Source organism: Oncorhynchus nerka, linkage group LG9a (assembly GCF_034236695.1).
Source record: "Oncorhynchus nerka isolate Pitt River linkage group LG9a, Oner_Uvic_2.0, whole genome shotgun sequence".
NCBI lineage: Eukaryota > Metazoa > Chordata > Actinopteri > Salmoniformes > Salmonidae > Oncorhynchus > Oncorhynchus nerka.
In genome coordinates, this window is record NC_088404.1 from 54,056,223 (window position 1) to 54,074,548 (window position 18,326).

Consider the following 18,326-nt stretch of genomic DNA (forward strand, 5'->3'; position numbering starts at 1 on the left):
GCTGTTGGCTAAGGCACAATTACCAATACCAGAGTGGGCACATTCGCTATATAATGCTACATTTTTGTGACAAAACCATCAGTAGAGTTGAAAATGCATGGAAACACATTTAACTTTGCTTTTTTTTATTCCGTACATGGGAATTGAACCATAAACGTTATTTGGATGTGTACTGCGTCATCATGCAACAACAACAACAACAAAAATTCTGCAACAAGTCAATTTGATGGAAACATCTCTGATGGGGAAATGCGCATATTGTTTTTACACAGAATTGAGAATATTCACCAAATTGGATGGAAACCTAGCTACTGAGAGAGACCTGAGAGAGAAACTGAATCAGAGCGAGATTGAATCAGTCATTCATAGATTGGTCATTTGAGTACATACCCCAAGCAGTAAATGTATAGATGCAGGTACATGTGTATGATACAAGCACCGTACAGTGAGTCAGCACTTCATTCCAGCATATTCCAGAAACGCCACCATGCTGCCCTCTACTGGCAAACATGTCTCTCCTCATTTAAAAAAAAGGTATACTCTGTCATCCATGTCTCTGCAGTGGTGCAAATTATGATAGGTCAAATCCCAAGTTTTTTAGAGAGCTATCAGCTAAACTTCTAATATAATAATGATATGCCATTTAGCAGATGCTTTTATCCAAAGTGACTTACAGTCATGTATGCATATATTCTACATACGGTTAGTCCCAGGAATCAACCTCAGTATCCTGGTGTTGCAAGCGCCATCCTATACCAACTGAGGTAGGTGATGCCATTCCAATAATGTCAAGAATAAGTTAGTATAGAACTTCTGAAGATTTGGAGTGCCCTCTGCTTGTCATCGATTACCTTAGGAGTTGGTAAGACAGCACACACATATCTGGGTGCAGGCTTTGACTACAACTATTGATTGGTAACACCCCAAACGTCCTGGACAGAAAAACCACGACAATATGTTTTGTCTGCAAATATACAGTTACACAGCCGCCGGCCTCCTTCTTGTTCCCTCCCTTCATTGACTTGCCAAAGATGTTCAGACTCAGAGTCTGTTCCTCGCCTCCTCTGACCGTAATTGCTTTGTTTGACTTATAAATAGCTCCCCTGCCGTGTAATGCACCTGTAAAGCGCCAGGAGAATTTCCCTGGGTCTCTGTGTCTGGCCGTCCTGTGTGCAAGGTCGGGTGGTTGACGGGTTAGCTGGGACACTGTCTGGCCCCATTTGGTGATGGTGGAGAATAAAAGGAAAACAGGAGGCTGTGTTGTTATTCTGGGCTGCAGCCAGACTCCCCTGGGGAGAGAAGGATGAGCCTCACCTGCTGTTCAGTCTTTACTGCAAAGTCACTGCAGCGACAGTGGAGTAATAATAATAATAATAATAATATTTAGGTGGGTGCTTACATTTGTCCTATTTCTCTAATGTACACGTTTTTTTGTTTGTTGCATATCCCATTCCCCCGGAGAGTGGGGTCAGAGCCAGGGATCAGCCATTACTGATATTGCTCTAAGGTCACTTAGGGTTACGTGTCTTGCTCAAGGGCACAGACATCATTTTCACCTAGTCAGCTTGGGATTTGAACCAGCAACGTTTCAGTTACTGGTCCAACACTCCGAACCGCTAGGCTACCTGCCACCCTAATGGGTCAAGGGCTTAGCTACAGGGAACATCCAATGTACTACATTTGTGAAGAAAATACAATGAAGGCCACGCTGCATTTCAACATTGTCCCTATTCGAAATACTTTAGATTTGCATGCTTCCTTCCTAGTTTTCTAAACGTGTAGAGCACGTCGGTATAGAGAAAGTGTAGAGCGTGTCGGTTCTGATATCACTAGATTGGTAAAAGCAACGCAACAGATGCCTTGCTCTTATCTATCCAATCGTGTCAGATCAGGGATCACTTCAAGGAAATGATGGATTTTAAAAAGAGTTTTAACAAGGCCTAAGAATCCAAAGTAGCCCTTTAAGACATCACTAATGAAAAGATCCCGAGTAAACTTATGATCTCAATTTAAAACACAAAAATTGTATCAATTAAAGCAACCATTTTTATTAGATAGACACTAGGTTAACTATTAACATTGAAATACAAAAAGGCAATATATAATTCTCCACTCCCAATACATTGCAGGCAAATGGTCATATTCACACAGATATTAAGAAAACTAAATATATTTCAATATCAAGTAACAATGATTCAGAAAATTAAATATTTACCCATTAGTAAACCATTAGCTTGAATATTACATTCTTCATAAGAGTTATTGATTTGCTTAGTTGATCTCGGACAATTGTTACATTTAAACAGACAATGAATACATACTCTTGTGAAGGTGACAAATGAAAATGACAAAATAGATAGTTTACATCAATCCATTCACAAATAATTTAGGTGCTGGTCTTCCTCTAGGAAACTTAGGGAAAGATCTATTCTGTTACAGTAGCTAGGTTTCCATCCAATTGACGACAGATTTTCATCCGAATATTCAAAAATCCGCACAAAAACAATACACACATTTTCCCACAGGAGTTACGTTTCCATCAAATTGAGTTGTGGATGAAATGCTGGGCGTGATGACATATTGGACATAAAAATAACTTTTGCGGATAAATTCCCATTTTCTTTTTAAAGAAAAAAAAAAGGAATATGTTTCCATCGTATTTTCAACTCTACTGATTTTTTGTCACAACAAACGTTGCGTTACATAGAGAATGTGCCCATTCTGGTTTTGGCACGTGTGCTCTAGCCAACAACTCGCAGATACAGTGCAGGTATAGCCTACTACACGATGAGATTATTAAAATGGACAAAAAGAGCAAGATTATGTTTGTCAAACGGCAGCCAAGCATCTATATTTATTGGAAAGGAGCATCAAGCCCATCACCTTGCACTTTCACCACCATGTGAAGTTCATCATCATTTATTTCATCTTTAGCCGAATAAACTGCATGTTTTCTCAACGAGCAGTAGTGGGAGGACCACACAACATGACTCCCAAGTCGTTGTTTTTTTCTCTCTCGATATGATGGTTATTATTCACCTCTATTGCTCGCGTAATTCATTTCATTGACACAAAAAGAGCCCACCTTGCCTAGAGTTTTTTGTTCTGTCGATATTAAAAAAAAAAATATATAAAAAAAAATCTAACATCTACTTTACACTCATACAAAAAGTTGGATGGAAACCTGGTTATTAAGAAATACTTTACTTTTATTTTTTTTAAACCACAGCACTACTTTATCCAGCTTTGACTGACAACCACTTCCCCCTGAAGTATATATATTTTTTAAATCAAAAGTGGAGAAAAATCTATTTCGCATTGTTCACGTTTAGTCTTAGTGGCAAATCCATAGAATACAACAAAGCAATCATTTGTAGTTAGGATTAGGAATGTCAGTCTAACCGATACCTTTTTCACACTACTGAGCTGAGCTGTAGTGCACTGGCCTGGTTACTCATCCTCCATAGTTGACTGAACCGTACTGGAAAGAATAATGTGAAAAGAAAACAACACGGGTCGACACGATTCTACGAAAAGGTATTTGTCTCAATTCTCTTTCAATTCTTCCTTCAATCATGTTATTTTTCCCATAAAAAAGGTTAAGGCTTGGTTACCGTAGGAACCAATGGCAACAGAGGCAAACTCAATAGGTGACACCTCACACAGGCATTGGTCAAGGCTTTGGTCAAAGCACAGGTCAAGGCACAGGTCACGGCTTTGGTTAAAGGTGGAGTCCATGCCAAAATCCAAGTTTGCCAGATGCCACCATACCGTAAAAGGTGTGACTATCACAGAGTGGGCCTTTAAATTGTAAGCAGAGTCTATTCTGTGCTATCTGCACTAAGATCCCCATTGGTTTGAGATTGAGGCCGACAAGTTTCTTTGAATGCATGTGTAGTGATATCACAGACATTGTGAAATAGACCACTTTGAGGATATGAAAACGACAAAACTTTGGTTTCGGGGTGAACTGTCCCTTTAAGTTGTATGGGACAGTATATACTGACAAACCAACCTATATTCAACCCATTCTTACACAACACCAGTATCTCATTGCCAAAGCCAATAAGCAGACGACAAACACAGAAGGCACTTTCTACAACGTGAAAAGATTGAAAACCAAAGTACCTCGTTTTGACGAGAACTGTCTGAAAAGGCTAACGAAATGGTGTAAATCTGAAAAGGACATTAGATTGTGATGCGCAAGAATAATGGCAAATGTGCATTTAATAATTACAGTAGCCCTGGTAACTAATAACCTAGGTGATTATCATAGTTCTTCTAGACTGAGTGCCCACTAAACTAAACTTCATGCCTGATGCTTTTCATTCAGGTATCACCCTACTGAACGCAAACACTCATTCTCTTCATCAGCACGTTGAAATTGAAGGATGCTGAAAAGCCACCATCGTTGGAGTCCCAACATGTGGTTACTTTACAACACAGTCAGACATGCGAGCAGGAATATACAAAGACTGAATTGACAACAAGCATAAAGCAAACAAAACACGCCATCTTCTCTATGACACGACCAGGACACACACACACACACCTAAAAGAGAACATCGACACATACGCGAACAGAGGACATTGCAAAAAAGAAAAAGTGCACACATACTGAAAAACATCGCAAGATTTCGCAATCATTCGACTTTCCATTCTGAAAAAGCACAGCGGGGACAATTTCCTACTCAAGTGCCCTTTTTTTTGGTGGGGGGGGGCTGTCAGGTGACCACAGCTCATATATTTAAAAAAAGAACAGATCCCAGATCAGGCCTTACGGAAGCCCCAGCAGACAGACTGCTGGTCAAGTCAATGGTGGTTTCTTCGACGGAGGCTCCATGGTATGACCTATAAGGGATTGCTGACAGCAGGTTGTGGGGGATCCATCCCCATCCCAGAAAGGTGGTGTGTTGGTGGGCGTTGGATGGATGGAAGAGGGGAAGGGCGTATCTGGGGGGTTAAGTTAGCCCGAGCCTGGGTCTAGTTGTTCCCCTGAAAAGCTCCGGAGGCGGCGGAGGAGGCTGCGGAGGTGGCGGCCGTCTGGAAGGACTTGTTGGTGAGCACGCCCTGGGAGAACTCCTGCTGGGCCTTCTGGAAGCTGGCCCCGGTACGCCGGTACTGGCTGTGCACCTGGGAAAGGAGGAGACCCAGGCATTAGGGTCTATAGATTCTATACTGATAGGTGTAGAGGTGGAAGTGCAATGAACTATGATGTTTGTATTATGGCTGGGATAATATACCAGTATCGCGATACTCATTAGTATCGTGGGCAAGGAAACCAAACACAAAGATTTAACTTCTTTAGGAAAACAGCCCTAATGTTGGAAACAAATCATTATGTTGTCATCCAGAGTCACATGTATTTATTTTCCATGCTGTGGCACAACATTTCATTTGATTTTTTTTACATACAGCAGGTTATTTTTTTTTTCATCATTTTTGCCAAAACATCCCGGCCCTAATTTGTAGTGGGATGTAGCAGTCAGTCTTTATTGTCGAATGTAGAACACAAACTGAGCGAGTACGTTAGTCAATTGCAGTCATGTAGAGTACCAGTCATGTGTTCTCGTAAGAACGGTATACCGTAGCTTGAACAGAACTGAACAATGGGATTTGTAGTCATCACGTCGATACAAGTTTACAGTACAGCACGACAGTCATACTGGAGAAAAAAAAAGTGCTCAGTCACAAGTAAATTTAAAAAAAAAAAAACTGTTTTGTCCCCAAGTCTGGATATGTACAGTTATGACATACAGGTAGGTACTGTAACGCCACATACCATCTTCAGTAGGATGACTGACAGCACAGCGCAGACAGTGAAGAAGCAAGCCACCACGATCATGATGGCTCCCACTGCCTTGTTGGTGCTGATGATGGTGAACGAGGCGATCCAACCACTTGGAATCAAAGAGAGGGATCCATATAGGGTCATTCGTTTCATTTAGTCTAATATGTGAATGTATTGTCCAATTAAATTATGTTCTAAAATGTATGTTATTCACCATTGAACCATATTCTTTGGTTTCAATTCACAATATTTATAGAATTTCCCAAAACTCTATTTCATTGACGAAACATGGGGGGGTCTAATTTATGAAAAATATTTTCAGATAAGTTAATATAATTGATCAACTATTCAAAGCAATGCATCTGTTGAGTTCTGCTAGATTGTACTAAGCTATTCACTTTTGACAATGAACCACCTGGAGGTCATCCTCAGCGACATTTATTTATCCGTTATTTTACCAGGTAAGTTGACTGAGAACACGTTCTCATTTGCAGCAACGACCTGGGGAATAGTTACAGGGGAGAGGAGGGGGATGAATGAGCCAATTGTAACCTGGGAATTATTAGGTGACCGTGATGGTTTGAGGGCCAGATTGGGAATTTAGCCAGGACACCGGGGTTAACACTCTTACGATAAGTGCCATGGGATCTTTAATGACCTCAGAGAGTCAGGACACCTGTTTAACGTCCCACCCGAAAGACGGCACCCAACACAGGGAAGTGTCCCCAATCACTGCCCTGGGGCACTGGGATATTTATTTAGACCAGAGGAAAGAGTGCCTCCTACTGGCCCTCCAACACCACTTCCAGCAGCATCTGGTCTCCCATCTAGGAACTGACCAGGACCAACCCTGCTTAGCTTCAGAAGCAAGCCAGCAGTGGTATGCAGGGTGGTATGCTGCTGGCATACACCATTCTGACTAAGAGCCAAATTGTAAGCAGAGTAAGAAGCTTCATGTTTAAATCAGACAAAGGAAAGCACAACTGAACAGATGGATAGGAAGTAAGAAAGACCCGAGGCCTTGGGAGAATCTCAATTGCATTTCCTTGATTCCCAACCTTCTCATACAACGGGTTCCGAGAAGGAGGTGAGGAAAGAGTATGCAAGGAATCAAGCAAATGCAATTTACATTCTCCCCCCTTTTTGAATTACATTTTTCCCCCAGAAACATCCACTTGGCCGACCTAAACAAATAGGATGGATAGGTGTAAGCAAAATGGTGATGTTTCTGCCTAGCCTCACCACGGGACCGTTCACCATATTGCTTGCTTACACCCACTGTATCTAATTCGCTCAGATCTGCCAACACTGACGATGGGGGGGGGGGGGGGGGGGTTGTTTCTGGATGGGGTTGTAGTATTGGAAGAGGGCCAGGAGAGGAGAGTTACTGCAGGAAGAGCAGAAGGAGCCAAAGCCTCTCACTTACAGAGGAGTCTTTATGAGGAAAGAGAGACTCCAGTAGGAGGTAATCTGTCAAAGACATGACAAGAAGAGAGAGAGCGGAGATGGGCGAGATAAAGAGAGATTGAGATTTCTCTCTAAGGCCAACATGTACACCTCCGTACGTACACACAGAGGTGCAAAAAAACACGGGCACACACGCACAAACACACATATGTGCACGCACAACCCCCTCCACCCCCCCACACATACAGAAAAACATCTATAGCGTCCCATTCACTCAGACCTACCTGTTTCCCCACTTGGGGATGCCCACAGACTGGATGACGAACAACACCACTTGGCAGAAGAACACAAAGAAGAACAAGAAGAAACTGAAGGAGCTGTCCGTCCTGCAAAAGAAGTGAGAGCGAGGGCACACAGGGTTGAGCGAACTCACATTGGATGTTAATTCCATAACCGAATCAGGCAGTTCTTTGGGAAGTAAAACCCTTCATTTTATGAACTACTCTGTGCCTCCGTGTCTGGTCCGTCCCTTACAGGTATTTGGCTATTGGACAGGATGCCATCAACATCAAAAATGTCATGATCATTGTACTACTGGGCATGAAAGTCAAGACTGAAAAATAACTTCTATTGCAAGTATTTAAACCTTCCTTCAACACCGTGCAATGTTAAAACGTTGTCCACCAGTGCAATACAAATAAATTGGGTGCCAAAATGTGCTTGACGCAAATATGGTAATAAATTAATTGAGATTGGGGCCAAAACAGGAAAACTGTCCCTTTAAGCTATTCCATAATTCCAACGCAACAGTAGGTCAGTCAATCCTTGTACTCACTTGAAGGCCTTGTAGACGGGTCTGTACCAGCAGAGGAAGGAGCAGGGGGCGAACAGGATGAACCAGAGGATGGACAGGCCAAAGTCCACGCCGTACACGGAATCCGCAGTGAAGTAGGCCAAACATGCCAGCAGGTTGAGGAACAGAGTCACGCAGTGGACTGGGGGGAGGGAGAGGGTTGCGCTCATTAGGCACCAAATGGAAGAAAACTGACAAACATGGCGAGGCAACCTGGTCTCATTTTTGTTTTCCGTTGCAAAACTTATGGAATTGTTTTAAGAGGGTCATACCATGGATCATTTAGCTATTTGATTTGGAATTTTATGGCCCGGTGCCGGGATACCTTCAGACGAGTCTTGTGGACATTGTAAAGCAAAACATGTACAACATCTACGCGTTTGTGACAGTCTCAGCTTTTTTGATGGCGGAGTCATATTAGTTTGGAGCCCAAACCGTTCGGACGCTACAGACAGAAGTTGGCAAATCGGCGGTACAGACTTCAGACGAGGCCCGTGAAAACGTATCCTGGCCTGACAAACACCGCTGTAGCTCTGCCACCTTCCACCGAAAATGCGGGAAGGCCGACATGGGAGGATGTGGTGGATTGAGACGCAGCCCGTGCAACAAACAGTATATCTGTAGCTTAAACTGACAGCTTTTCAATGGGGATTTTGTTATTCTGCGCTTTAGACTTCCACGCGGACATAAACTCGATGGGGTATTAAAGAAGGGTGGGCAGTGCGTCACATTACAATATAAGTCAGCATCTTTGCGGTATTTAACAAAGTAACAAACCAGTCTCTGTGGTAGTACTGCATGCGCGCACACACACACACGACAGTATACTTACACATCCACAGATAGTAAATCATCTTGCAGACCTTCTGGTACTCCACGGGAATCTCCTCTGAGAAGTCCTGGTAGAAGCAAGGCTTGATGGGAAAGATCTTGGGAAGAGGTGGCCAGTTGTTTTCTTTGCCTATTACAATAGATATTCATTGATTAACATTCAATCAATCACTTTTTCCAACAGCTCCATTGCCAAAATGTTAAATGTATCCTGATTGATCCTCCTCTTTCCCAAGAAGATTATTCCATTCATGAATTAGAATTTCAATTCACTTCCTGGCTTGCCTGAAATGAAGTGGGCATTGACCCCGTCCCTGCTGTAGAGGTAAGGAATGTCAGAGGCAGGGTTGGGGTCAATTCCATTTATTCAGGAAGTAAAATTGAAATTGCAAACTGAAATTCCAGCAATTGCAGTTGTTCTTCCTGAATTACTACATGAAAGTCCTGGAACTTCTGTTATCCTCCTGAATTGTTTGAATTGAAATTGACCCTAAAACTTGTTGAGAAGGTAGGATATCTTCAGAGCGCGAGCAGTGTATACAAGGGCGTGGCATGTATAGGGAGAGAATAGAGGGAAGGGGAGTGACCTGTGGAGGCTCCCCTGCTCTGAAGTGCCTGCTCTCTGCGATCCAGGTCTGCAGCCTTCCTCTCCAGCTCCTCCTGCTGCCTCAGCAGGCTGGCCTGGGCTGCAGCCGCCGTGGCCTGCAGAGACGGAAGGGGAGAGAGGACAGGTCACATTTTGGCTGTGTGGTTCACATACATGTATGATAATAATATTAACGTAATCAGTGACTTATCTCATGAAACGACACAAATAGTTTTAGGCAAACAATATATGCTTTTGCTCACGGTATATGTGTCCCCTTTCTGTCCACTGAGGTAATTTCTGGACTATAAATCTGTCCATTTAAGGGAGCCCTTTTGGCACCCCCAGAAGCAAAAAAAATTTCCATATAGCTTAAATCAGTATGGCCAGGTAGACAGTCAAATGTGAAAAAGTCTATATTTTCAGTCTCATGCGAAGACGTTGATGGCTTTTGGTTTCATAGTGAACTAGTGACAAGCGCCATCACTGACCTTTGGGCCGGGCTCTGTGGACGGCTGGAGCACGGCCGGCTGGGAAAGGGTGGTGGAAGCAGGAATAGTGGGCCCTGATAGGCCAGCCTGAAACAGGAAAGACACATGGTAGAACGAAAAAGGTGGGACAAACACCAACACACAATACAGCAATATGTGATCAACAGGCATCAATCTAGTCCACATGAGTTACTGTACGGTAGTTTTAATCAGTGAGTGGTTTGGTGTATTACAGAGTGTGTATGTGTGCGTTCATGCTAGGGTAAAAAGCAGGTCATCTTACCGTCTGATGGTCTGGGAAAGGGTTAAATTGCTCAATGTGGTCTACACCAGAGTTGGTCACTTGTGTAACTGATGGATCCTGAAACAAAACAACACATTTTCTCTTCAATATTATGGGCAAATCCACAGTTATGCTTTGACTCAGATGTTTCACTTGAAAATGTATGCCAAACGAAAAACTTTTGATGTCAAAGTTTAACAAATGATTACAACTCTGTGCACAAGGACTACTTTGAACGATTTACACAGAATTTCACAAAAACACATTTATTGTAAAAATTGCGCAGATATTTAATGCGACCACGCTTTCCAAATAATTCTGTTAAATATCTACTCCGAATTAAGATTCAAAGAATTCTGCAGAAAGAATGGGATGTCAGCTATGACATGAAAAAAAATGGTTTTGTTTATTGAACTACAGTAGATGAATCAGATTTACATCTGGTAACAGAATTACATCATGGGTCCCCGATCTGTACTATACAGAAATGCATCCTGAATAGGTACACAAAGATAAGGATATTGCATATTTCTCTTTTGCATATTTTGGTAATATTCTACACACTGGCTATTATTGTAATGAGCTCCGCCCCCATACAAGACTACATTTGGTTGGTCCGAACCAGACCAAATCTGAAACAATCACAGAAGTTTGTTTCACAAGTTTGGACATTACAGCCCACTATAGTACAGTAGATATGTTAAGTACAGTACATTATACAGTACTGCGCTCTACTTTCCTTTGCTGTGTAAATTTGAGAAACATAGACATCTATGATTGGTCCAATTTGGTCTCTCCCTCTTTGTTTAAAGAAAAAACAGTTATGAGCTGAACATAACAATATGCCAGTGGAAGGGAGGACAGTAGCAAGTTACCCAACTGTAGTTTGTGACTACTATGATTTCTCATTGTAGCCAATTCAGTTGCAGTAATTCCGACACTGATTTTTCGATAATTCAGTTACTGATTTAAGTGTTTTTATTTATTTTTTAAATCACTTAATAATTAAACAAACTTCATATCAGTAAAAACACAAACTAATTGGTAGGTCTACCCTTATCTGTTAGTTTTGTTATTCTCCCTACTCATGAGGGAGAGAAATGAGAAAATATCTTAAAGGTATTTGGGTTTTTGGTAACAGAGTTACAAAGCAAATGTTTCTTGAACTTACAGAAGGCAAATCATTTCTCCAAAACCAAATATAGGTGTTGATATTAATTGGCATGGGTCTTTACTTCAACATTATTCTGTTTTGATCCATTTCTAATAAAATGTTAAGACTTTTTCTGGTAGATGACCCTTTATCCATCTGTTTGACCAGAAATCAAAGCCTTTTTCCAATCCTGAAAATTAGGAATAAGCAAATGGTTAAAACATTTATATATGCCTTCATTTCTCAAAAAGAAAGACTACTACGCTTGTATTGGACATGCTCCTGTTTGACTTCACATGTTGTTGCTCGTGGGTCCTTTTAGACGGAAACGCCAATATGCAACACTCATTCTTATTATCACGACATAATCGTCTCATCTAATAGGACTATTGATCCGTCACGGGAAAGAATTGACAATGTTCACGTGACGCACGTAGCCTTTAATTTCAGAGCTCACGTAAAAAGAGAGTGCTTATGAATTCTTGCTTATGAATTCTTGTGATATCGAATAGCTCAAGACGTTTCATTTCCTGAAGTCAAAAAAATAAATGTAGCAAAAATGTAAAATCAGGGACAACCACATTCATCCCGGAGTCCAGTTTGATTTAATATTTCAGTGGGCATCAAGAGAAAAGATTGATGTTAGCCTAAGCTAGGCTAATTATTTACAGGACCGTTTAGAAAACTTCCAAGTAAAGGCTGAATGACCCCTGGCCCGAGAGCAGAGCAATACAAACAAACAAAATCCAGAAGAGACATGGGGGTTGATATGAACAGGTGGGAGTCGGTCTGCTCTCAGCACATGATAATGTGTCACACATGAAGTCATGTGACACATAGGCTTTATAATCTGATTTGTGTAGTAGCCATCAGCCCCTCTGACACACCTGGCAGCTTTCCCAAGAAGGATGAAGAGACATCCCTGCCATTTAACAATTCAATCAGTTAAATAGATGGCAAACCTTGGTAATCATTGGTGACCACAAAAATATGGATACAGTGCATTCGGAGAGTATTCAGACTAGAGGTCGACCGATTAGGTTTTTCTCAACGCTGATACCGATTATTGGAGGACCAAAAAAAAGCAGATACCAATTAATCGGACGATTTTTTAAATGTATTTGTAATAATGACAATTACAACAATACTGAATGAACACTTATTTTAACTTAATATAATACATCAATAAAATCAATTTAGCCTCAAATAAATAATGAACCATGTTCAATTTGGTTTAAATAATGCAAAAACAAAGTGTTGGAGAAGAAAGTAAAAGGGGAATATGTGCCGTGTAAGAAAGCTAACGTTTAAGTTCCTTGCTCAGAACATGAGAACATATGAAAGCTGGTGGTTCCTTTTAACATGAGTCTTCAATATTCCCAGGTAAAAAGTTTTAGGTTGTAGTTATTATAGGAATTTATAGGACTATTTCTCTCTATACCATTTGTATTTCATATACCTTTTGACTATTGGATGTTCTTATAGGCACTTTAGTATTGCCAGTGTAACAGTATAGCTTCCGTCCCTCTCCTCGCCCTTAGCTGGGCTCGAAACCAGGAACACATCGAGCGTTACCCATCGCTCCACAAAATCCACGGCCCTTGCAGAGCAAGGGGAACAACTACTCCAAGTCTCAGAGCAAGTGATGTTTGAAACACTATTAGCACGCTAACTAGCTAGCCATTTCACATTGGTTACACCAGCCTAATCTTGGGAGTTGATAGGCTTGAAGTCATAAACAGCGCAATGCTTGAAGCATGCTGGCAAAACGCAAAAAAGTGCTGTTTGAATGAATGCTTACGAGCCTGCTGCTGCCTCAGTCAGACTGCTCTATCAAATCATAGACTTAATCATAACAAAGAACACACAGAAATACGAGCCTTAGGTCATTAATATGGTCGAATCCGGAAACTATCATCTCGAAAACAAAACGTTTATTCTTTCAGTGAAATACGTAACCGTTCCGTATTTTATCTAACGGGTGGCATCCATAAGTCTAAATATTCCTGTTACATTGCACAACCTTCAATGTTAAGTCATAATTACGTAAAAATCTGGCAAAGATCTGGGGAAGGGTACCAAAACATCTCTGTAGCATTGAAGGTCCCCAAGAACAGTGGCCTCCACTATTCTTAATGGAAGAAGTCTGGAATCACCAAGACTCTTAATAGAGCTGGCCGCCCGGGCCAAACTGAGCAATCAGGGGAGGACGGCCTTGGTCAGGGAGGTGATCAAGAACCAGAAGATCACTCTGAGTGACAGAGTTTCTCTGTGGAGATGGGAGAACCTTCTAGAAGGACAACCATCTATGCAGCACTCCACCAATCAGACCTTTATGGTAGAGTGGCCAGACAGATGCCACTCCTCAGTAAAAGGCACATGACAGCCCACTTGGACTCTCTGTTCTGATGAAACCAAGATTGAACTCATTGGCCTGAATGTCAAGCGTCACGTCTGGAGGAAACCTGGCACCATGCCTACAGTGAAACGTGGTGGTGGCAGCATCATGCTGTGGGGATATTTTTCAGTGGCAGGAACTGGGAGACTAGTCAGGATCGAGGGAAAGATTAACGGAGAGAGAGATCCTTGATGAAGTCCTGTGAAGTCCTGAGCACTCTGGAGCAGGTTCTCAGACTGGGGCAAAGGTTCACCATCCAACAGGACAACAACCCTAAGCACACAGCCAAGACAATGCAGGAGTGGCTTCGGGACAAGTCTCTGAATGTCCTTGAGTGGCCCAGCCAGAGTCCGGACTTGAACCCGATGGAACATCTCTGGAGAGAACTGAAAATAGCTGTGCAGCGATGCTCCTCATCCAACCTGACAGAGCTTGAGGGGATCTGCAGAAAAGAATGGGAGAAACTCCAGAAAATACAGGTGTGCCAAGCTTCTATCGTCATAATCAAGAAGACTGTAGGCTGTGATCGCTGCCAAAGGTGCTTCAACAAAGTACTGAGTAAAGGGTCTGAATACTTATGTAAATGTGATGTGTGTGTATATATATATATATATATTTTTTTTTCCCCAACTATTTCTAAAAACCTGTTTTTGCTTTGTCATTGTGGGGTATTGTGTGTATATTGATGAGAAAATGTTATGAACTTTAGAATAAGGCTGTAGCGTAACAAAATGTGGAAAAAGTCATGGGGTCTGAATTCCTTCAGAATGGACTGTATGTTTGAAGTAGTTTGGGAGACAAATGATGACGGCAGAAACATACATAAGCCAAATAACGATAATAAGGTGTAGGCCTAACCAACAAGAAATACAAGACGGGACGCTCTCTCAACAATACAGTAATAACAACCAGGGAGTGGTGTTGTCTATAGAGAAACCAGTGAACTAGCCTAGCAGCCTACTAGAAAGTAGACTTTGACAACGTTACGCCAGACATTCCTATATAGGCCACCCTGGCAGTGTGTGTGTGGTCACCAATGATTACCAAGGTGTTCCAGTTTCACAAACCCACAGCTAAAGGCGAACTCGTATCTAATCCAACAGCGAGTCAGACTTCATATCCAAATTCATAATTGAGTAATAACGCCCAGAATTGCAATATCAGACATGTGAACAGCAGCTGTGAACTGTAGGCTGAGCTATTTGTTCAGGCGCATACACACCCCGCAAGCAAACAGTCAGTACCATTGCGAACTAGAGACAGCGAAAGTACAGGAAGAGCGATTGCTTTGCAACTCTTAGCTACCATTGAAGTAATTGTAGGTCTGAATCAAAATGTGACGTGGTTACAGTAACTGTTTTTCACTCTACGAGTAGCAAACACAGAGCGTGCTATATAGCCTACTTGGTATTTGGTTTCTGTAAGTTCTGATTGAAACAGTGGATATGATTTGTTAAGCCTAGATTTTGCATTCTGTCAACATTACACACTAGGCCAGTCCTTTAACTGATGGCAAACGTACTGAAAATTGGTATTGTACACTAAACTGTTCCACTGGATGTCATAAGGTGAATGCACCAATTTGTAAGTCGCTCTGGATAAGAGCGTCTGCTAAATGACTTAAATGTAATGTAAATGTAAAGTATGCAGCATTCTATATGCAGAGGTATTGTTAGAATATACTGTAAAATACACAAATGGGACAATGCAACCACCCTACTGTTTAATGGACTTACCAGCTGTGGCTCTAGCCAATAGAAGAAGTTTGATCTACTCTACATAGTAATGAGTCACAGGAAACATTACAGAATTTTGCAGAGTTGCAAGATCTCTAGCATTCATTCGGACAAATTCAGCCTACTGCTCTTGATCAAAGATAATTTATATTCATGCCTAGCCTATATGCTATCTCGCTGCTGTGCAATTGAGTTTGTTCAGCTTATCTCTCTCACACTTCCTTGATGACCAGTGTGGCCATAAGCATGTTCAATTAATTTTGTTAAAGTCTATAGAGAGATAGGCCCTTTGTAAAAAGGTGCAGCTGAATTGTAGACCTACAGCCTAGACATCATGGAAGCAATGAAGTCAGTCCACACAGCCTGGTCTCAAACTAGACGTAACATAGTACAGTAAACGTACATACAGGACACTCAAATTACACTGAACAAAAATATAAAACACAACATGTAAAGTGAAGTCACCAGAAATGTCACCCATTGAGCGAGTTTGGGATGCTCTGGATCGACGTGTACAACAGCATGTTCCAGTTCCCACCAATATCCAGCAACTTCGCACAGCCATTGAAGAGGAGTGGGACAACATTCCAAAGGCCACAGTCAACAGCCTGATCAACTCTATGTGAAGGAGAGGTGTCGCGCTGCATGAGGCAAAATGGTGGTCACACCAGATACTGACTAGTTTTCTGATCTACGCCCCTACCTTTTACTTAAGGTAACTGTGACCAACAGATGCATATCTGTATTAACAGAAATCCATAGATTAGGGTCTAATGAATTTATTTAAATTAACTGATTTCCTTATATGAACTGTAACTCAGTCAAATCTTTGAAATTGTTGCATGTTGCGTTTATATTTTTGTTCAGTATATGTGTACACTTCTGTGTGTGTGTGTGTACGTGCATGTCTGTGTGTAGTGTTTTTGTGTACCATTTTAATTAGGAAAGAAACAGTATTCTGATGCCCTGTGTATTTACTTGAGAGTGTGTGTAAGACTATGTATACCTGTCTGTCTGTCTACCTGTGAACTGTCTGTAAAATCTTTGAAATTGTACCATGGTTGCGTTTATATTTTTGTTTTGTGTAGAATTATATTTTAAGTCATCATAAATCTCATCACGGGCAACTTTAGCAACTTCATACTACTTTTTAGCTACTTAGCATGTTAGCATTCTTAGCAACACTTCCCTAACCCTTAGCCCCACTAACATTAGCCACCTAGTTAGTGTTAGCAACGATGCTTCAGAAGAGATGGGAAACGTCGTATTATGTATTTTGCACATGCTACGTCAACAGGCTGTGCGGTGCATTCTGGGGTATTTTGGGACAAAGAGAATTGTCCTTCAAGGAGTGAATGGGAGTCAATTGAGCACTAGCTCAACAACCCAACATTAGCATGAATTTCATCAACATCGCAAATATTTTCTGAGATGTGAGATAATTAACTTGCTATCTGTATTATTGTATAGCTTTGGAATCGTGACATCACGTACTGTCAGGGAAAATAGGCAAGCTTCTCGACTCATAACCTGACTCTGAGAAGGGATTGCGTGACAATTATCTTAGCAACCGCGTGATGCGGCATAACAACGTGAACACAATTGGTCGATAGTCTGCTGCTTGAGGTATTATATTTGACACATTCCTCCATTGATTGCACAATGGGGTTCCGATCTCCTTTCTCTAATATCTCTGGTGTTAGCAACCTAGCTAATGTTGCCCCAACAAATATGAATTTGTAACATATCACACACTTTGCAAATTCATAACATATCATACAAAATGGATGATGGACATCCACAAATTAATGCATATCATATGAAACGGAACATATATCAGACCAATTGGAGTGTATCGGATTTACATTTACTATGATATGTCTACCCCTGAGTCCAGGTTGGTTCCCATCTAAAGGTAAGGTGAATTGTGTAGGTTTCGGTTGATGAAAAACAGATGATACAGACAATGTGCTCACTAACAGTAGCCTACCCCAAGATCGTATAGCCTATGCCATGGCGTGCTAAATTGTGGAATTCCATATTATTTTAAAAAGAAGTAGTAGACCAGTCTATCAGTTTGTAAACGATTGCCTTTATCAAATTTGTATTTAACAAAATTTGCAACTTCCTGTAGCTGAGAGAATGGCGAAACCCCACCCTCATTTGCAGACAATGACAAATTAGAGGCTGAAGCTTTGTCAATCATGCCACGTCGCCCGAATTAAACCCGGAATACACCCAACATGTTTCTTTGTGTTACTTTTTTAGCAAATATTGGTTAAAAGTTAGCAGCAACTTTGTATCAACTCTAGTGTGGAATGAAAGGGTCTTACTTGGAAAGGGTTGACATTGGACGAATCTGCAAATGGGTTATCGTCAAATCCCGACATTTTAATGGCGTTTTATAGATCTCCTCAAAGTATAAACAATACACAGTCCTCCTATCGTTTGATATGCTCCTTTTTATCGCACTGGTAACTTCCTGAAATGGAGTTTAGTGCGCAGACGTTGGTTACGTATGAGATGACGTCTACCTACGTCATTTGGCTAGTCAAGTAAGGCCCCCCACCTTGAGATCAAAATAGTTGTTTTGGGAGACGGCATGTCTCCGATTTATTTACAAAGAAAATAGACAAAACATTTGTGCATGTCTTTAATACTATTTTGAAACAATTCGAGGTGTATTAATGGCACTAGCCAGACCTATGGTTAAAAATACAATAATTTGGAAAATTCCCCCCTTAGGCTAATGTTGACAAGGCAATTTTATTTTAAAGAAACGATTATTTTAATTTGA

At 41.3% G+C, this 18,326-nt stretch overlaps 1 protein-coding gene across 1 annotated transcript; it reads right to left on the minus strand.

The window, feature by feature from the left end:
- Positions 1–2,032: 2,032 nt before the first annotated feature.
- On the minus strand, positions 2,033–18,025 carry scamp2 (secretory carrier membrane protein 2). Its single transcript, XM_029668636.2, has 9 exons — positions 17,863–18,025; positions 10,243–10,320; positions 9,960–10,046; positions 9,470–9,584; positions 8,884–9,012; positions 8,034–8,193; positions 7,483–7,584; positions 5,783–5,900; positions 2,033–5,133 (listed from the first exon to the last, which is right to left on the minus strand). Exons 1-9 carry the CDS (start codon positions 17,917–17,919, stop codon positions 4,984–4,986), a joined length of 996 nt encoding a protein of 331 aa, XP_029524496.1. The 5' UTR covers positions 17,920–18,025; the 3' UTR covers positions 2,033–4,983.
- Positions 18,026–18,326: the final 301 nt, after the last annotated feature.